At 28.7% G+C, this 6057-nt stretch overlaps 1 protein-coding gene across 1 annotated transcript in view; it reads right to left on the bottom strand.

Moving 5' to 3' along the window:
- Window positions 1-3623: 3623 nt before the first annotated feature.
- LOC105622877 (MD-2-related lipid-recognition protein-like) overlaps window positions 3624-6057 on the bottom strand; it is a 10237-nt gene continuing 7803 nt past the window's right edge. Inside the window, exons 2-4 of the mRNA XM_012204286.1 lie at window positions 4932-5060; window positions 4073-4239; window positions 3624-3803 (exon numbers count right to left, since the gene is read on the bottom strand). Coding sequence (XP_012059676.1) covers window positions 3720-3803; window positions 4073-4239; window positions 4932-5060 — 380 coding nt within the window. The 3' untranslated portion in view covers window positions 3624-3719. The remainder of the gene's footprint in view (window positions 3804-4072; window positions 4240-4931; window positions 5061-6057) is intronic.

Below are 6057 nucleotides of genomic sequence, written 5' to 3'. Positions count from 1 at the left end.
GTGGTCGGTCGGTCGGTCGGCGTCGGTCGGTCGGTCGGTCGGTCGGTCGGTCGGTTCGGTCGGTCGTGTCGGTCGGGTCGTCGTGTGGTGTGGTCGTGGTGTGTGTGTGTGTGTGTGTGTGTGTGTGTGTGTGTGTGTGTGTGTGTGTATGTGTGTGTGTGTGTGTGTGTGTGTGTGTGTGTAAGAGTATAGAGTTATTAAAAAATAATGTGCATCATTAATGCATTGTTTATAAATTTGATTGTACTTCCAGTAATTAACTCTGATTAATATATTAAGAACGATAGATAAATTAAGAGTCTCTAGCTGGTGCTACGTATCTCCATTTTCACTTTTTCTTCTGACGATATACTTATTAAGTATTGTACAGTTAATTAGTTTTCTATAAGTGTTTCTATTATTATATTATTATTATTGTATTATTTTCCTTTTAATATTTGTATTATTATTAATGTAATGATAATAATTACTATATCACGTGTTTTGTTAAATTTTATATTTAATAAATGATATTATTGCAGGTAAAACTCTCTTCTAGGATTTATTTAATACCAATAAATGTTCATTAGCTGCACAATGTTAAGCGGCTTACAAAGCTGCTTTAATAATGCAACAATTGGAAATACCAGAATTAATGGGACGTTTGTACATAGCATTGTTCCTTGCTTCAATTAGAATCAATTAGAATCAATGCTTATTAGCAGAAATATAGAAACATTAATAGTTTCAGAATTGAAAATTATGATATTTAAAGCACACACTGTATTTTTTGTAACTATTAGAATTTGTTATCGGTATAACAATTCTTTGCTTCTTTTCATCGTCGGCGAAAATTCGTGTGCAAAAATTTACACGATGTGTTTTCTGAACTTTTTGCCGTGGCCAGTTCCTGCGTGAATCAACCGCTTTCAATTGAATAATTGCGCATTAACTGTTACAACGTATGCCGTACGAGTCGGATCGTCAAGTGATCTGTTATTATGGCCCCTGACCTCGGGCCACGCCGAGCTGCGCTCGGATGATAATTATTTCATTACGGTTATCCTCAATCGATTGTAACAAGGACCGGAAGCGTCTCCTTCGTGCAATAAGATTTTTAACAATTGGTTTATTATTATACGTGCATCTGACAATGGTCGCGATCGCCGCTAATCGTCACATTAATTGTAACTTCTGACGGCAGAAATGTCTTGATAAGTGGATCCGCGAAAGCGAAATAACAATACATTTCATTGAAACTTCAGAGATATTTTATCTTGTGTAATATTTCAACGTTAATGGTGAGATTTCTCTCAGTTTAGCATTATAGACAGATAGATAATTAATTTTTTATGTTTAAAGTTATGTTTACTTGAAATATATTACGCAAATTATTATAACGTTAATTTTAATTGAAGCCAATTAAATTTAAAAGAGTTAAACGATATTTTATCTAAACTCTGTTCTGATATAGAAATATAGCTATTTTTTAAAATAATTAATGTATTTAATTATTAAATTATTAATATGGATATTAATATTGAATCAACAATGATAAGGTAAATTAAGAAAGTTAATTTAAAATCGTTTTTTTTAGTTTGGAAAATTATAGACTACAAAATATCAAAATAAATAGTAGCTTCCAAAATTTATACTTCAATCAGTATTGCAATATTTACTGAATACCACTTTGCAATCAAACAATAAGTAACATTGAAATATCAATCTTCTGTCTTGGCGCCATTAATCTAATCTAACTCGGTCGGTCGCTTATTTGCTCGTGTAACCTAGTCTGACTCTACTGTATAACTCATGAATATAATTATCGCAGGCGCCGCGGATGGATGTAACATTATGAAGATAAATGAAACTGATATAGTCGATATTCTCTCCCGACGACGAAATTTATAAATACGAGAAACAATTAAAGAAACAATTGTGAAAACAACAATAATAGATATTGAACGAATAAAAATCGTTTGATCGAACTTAATTGACGGTCGGATGAAAAATAATGCTTCCGATTATGTTCGACGGATGACCCACATTCCTACTTTTCTTCGTTGAAGACAAAAGAATCAAAGCGATTGAGTTTAAAATGATCTAAGGGACTGCGAGTCAGATGAACTCGCACATCGTTACTTGGCGCGTATTGTAAATTTCGACAGAATCGACGATGAGACCGTCTTCCGGTCACTTTTATCAGGAAATGCACAATTTAACAATTGTGGCCAATTATTTTTCTAGCAGTGTCGTCTTTGATTGGACATCTGAGGCCGCGTTACATTGTGGGCCTTTGCATCACACGGTGTACCACCGTGTGTGACTGAACGAACGATCATCTATTGTGTTGTCTATTGTGTTTTTCTTATGTTTGACCAAGGATGTTTTGCGTGTATAGATCGAATTATACGATCGTTGTATTATATTTAGTAACTTATTATTGCTAATAATAATGCTATTGCTAATGTGTATGAGTGAATAGAAATATTAACTTGAACTTGAAAAATGATTTTGAATTATAAATACATGCATTAGAAAATCATGTACGTTTAAAATAAAATTCACATTTTAATAAAATTGTTTTTTATTACACGCAAAAAAACATTTTTATTAATATATAAATAAAATTAATATATATTATGTTACACCTGTCATACAATAAAAAATATCTGATATTTCTTTAAATGAATAATATATTTTTAATAATTTTTGTTGGACAGAAAGGTCACTAAAATATATTATTAATTCAATTTCTTGCAATGAATGTGTATGTGTTCATAAATCCAATTGGTTTCCGTAGATAAGATAATTGTGAAAATATTCACTCCGGAAATAGCAAAATTAAAACTCGTAAGATTATAATTTGTGTCTAAGAACATATAGACTTCACTGATCATATTTCAAATATAAACGCGTTTCACTTGAAACATTTAGAAAGTAAATGACGCCTGGCTAGTATAAAAATGGATTTACTTTTTAAATACGCAGCATAAAAGCTGGAATTTGCATAATCTATTCTTAAGTTTAAAACCGTCTTAAGATGCCCTAAACCAATCGCAGAATCACATATAGCATTTGAGACATTACTTATAAAGGTGATCTTGAAATAAAAATGAACTAACCAATACCTATTACTACTACTACTAATGAATACCAGTTATAGAGATTTCTTCATTTCTTCCATGCAGTATTCATCTATTATAAATTATAATGGCTTTACTTCGCAAAAGGAATTATCTCGTGGAGGTCGTCAATATTATCTCTGAGTAATGAGTTTTATTTGTAATTAGTAGAGATTGATTTTACGTTGTAGAACGTACATATGTAAATGCACATATAAGTAATATAAAAGTAATAATTTTAAATAGTAATAATTTTAAAAATCCAATATGTATTCCGTAAATCTAAACTTATACTTAAAATATTTAAAATAAAATTGAAACATTTCGAAAAAAAATCAAATAGATTTTTAATATATGTAATCTCTACGAAATATTTTCACGTACTTGTTTAAGAATTGTTAATTGATCATAATAATTATATATATTTTTATAAAGCTGTTTAATTATTATTATTATTCTGATAAATATTTATTGTATTTGAAATATATGATATAAAGATGGGTATAATGGAACGCAATGTTATTGATATGAATATCATTTATTTCACTAAATTATTGATTGGTGAATTATAATCATTGTGAAGGATGATACATTGAAAATTTAAGAACAACAATTTCATTTTACCAATTTAATTTGAAACATAAAACAGCATTCTTGTTCTTGTTCATTCCACAATCTCCATTTGAGATCGTATGTTCGCTGTAATAAAAGAAAAGAAGATATTCTTTAGAAAAACATTTTAAGATCAATTTACTTGTTTTATTTCAGAACTTATGTGTTGTAACTTTTCTTATGTGTTGTAAATTTTCTTTTTACATTTTGAATTACGTTTAAATTTCATGTCTCTACATCAGTTTAGCATCTCAAGATTTGACTAGATTTCAATGTAAAAAGTAACTATATGGGATGTCAATAAACTTGTGGAGGGTTTTCGTAAGAATCAGAATGGAAATCGAAGCATCACTTACCGTAGGGAATTTTTTAGAGATAGGCAATACCACTGAATACGTTTGCTTTTGACCAGGTGAAGCTGGGCAAGTAGTGGATGGGCAGGCATCGATTGGCATACCTAAGAATGGCAAATCTACGATCTCAGAAGCCCAGTATGCCCTGCTAAATAACGAGCCATTGAACTCTGAAACAAAAAATATATATATATATTAATAATCACGCAAAACTGATATGTTTTGGAAAATTAAAAAAATATCTTTTTATTTAAAAATAAAAATGAAAGTATAAAGCAAGAACATTTTTAATTGATTTCATATAAATGATTTTTCATCTTTACCACGACTGATTAATTTGATTATATTCGCTATTGTAGTATTCAATAAATATCAACTAACTGTAATATAACATCAATATTATAATTTCACATTCAACAATATAAATGTAATATAGCACATATAGTATGTAACAGTTATATTGATATAAATATAAAATTATATAAAGTTGTATATTATGTTATCGTTAATTGTTTATTGAGTATTAAATCGCTATTTGAATAGCAATTTTTATTCCTTTTACATAATTTTGATATAATTATTTTATTAGTATTTCTCATTGGTAGCATTCCAAAAATTATTCTGTTTCATGTTTGGTTCAAAACATATCAATATAATTTATAATAATTTCTTACAATCATTAATTGTTATATTTTATTTTCTAACTTCTTGTATAATATCAAATTGAATATAAAATATTTATATACATAAAAAAATGTGATCTATTTTATTTTATCTCTAATCACAAATTCATAAAATTGAAAGTATATTCTTATTCATTATTATATGTATGTTAAGCATGTATGATTTTAAATACACTTACGGGGGGTATAGTCAAAACTTATGCTTGCATCTTGACCCTTCTTTAAAGAACAGGGCTTTCTTTCTTCAGCTTCTCTGCATGGATTAACACGTACTTCGTGAATGGTACATTGTACAGTATTTTGTTCGGCTGAAATTCATAATAAGATTTCATAAAGAATTTACTTGTACATTTAAAGTCTATTAAAAATTTTTATATCTTATGAGACAGAAAAAAAGAAAAACTTTAATAAATCAATATAAAAATTGTATTACCTATAGTCAATTTTTTGACTAGTTAACTCATTTTACGATTAATTCTAATAAAAAATATATTGTAAGATCTCTCTTTTAAATTAACTATAATATCTTATTCTAGCATTCTTTTATTTTTTATCTTTTAAATGTATTGTTTATCATACAACATTTAAACATGTAAATTAATTCAAAGTAAAATATTTCTTAGATGTTAATTTTAAATATTTTCCTATACTAAGTAAAATATATGCTGTGAAAAAAAATTTTACTTGTGTTTCTCATGAGTTAAATATTTCAATATTTTATCAATATATCAATATTTTATTTTAGTATATCTACATAACTCAAAAGTTTTGTTTTTCTTCCATAATCTGTAAGGAATGCTAAGATAAGCGTGAGTGAACTTCGACGATAGGAACAGAAAGAAGTACAAGTACAATGACACAGCACGTATCATTGACATTAGAATCTCGACAGATCGATGTAAACTAATTCAAAACTGCGAAGTTTCTGCTTGACGAGATATAAGTATTTTAATATTTTTCCTGCAAAATATATTGGATATCTGACTCATCTTTCGCGCCTCGCGGATGACTTGATTATAAATTATAAGAGCAAGCAGCGTTGAAAAAACTTTCTCGAATATTCGATAAATGTAAAAAATTTATAAAACGTAAAATACCTCGTACATGTCTCTCCTATGTCCAAGTTTTACCGCTTCATTGATTCAACATATTCCTCTTCGAGAGATATTTTATTCGAGAAGTTTATCTGTTCTCTCTTTCTCATGATTTGATGTTGTTCATCTATAATAATTCTTTTTGTTCTCTTTTCTTCTTCTCCCTCCCCTCTCTCTCTCTACACACACACACACACACACACACACACAC

This window comes from Atta cephalotes (assembly GCF_000143395.1).
Source record: "Atta cephalotes unplaced genomic scaffold scaffold00049, whole genome shotgun sequence".
NCBI lineage: Eukaryota > Metazoa > Arthropoda > Insecta > Hymenoptera > Formicidae > Atta > Atta cephalotes.
This window is presented reverse-complemented; position numbering and strand designations above follow the sequence as displayed.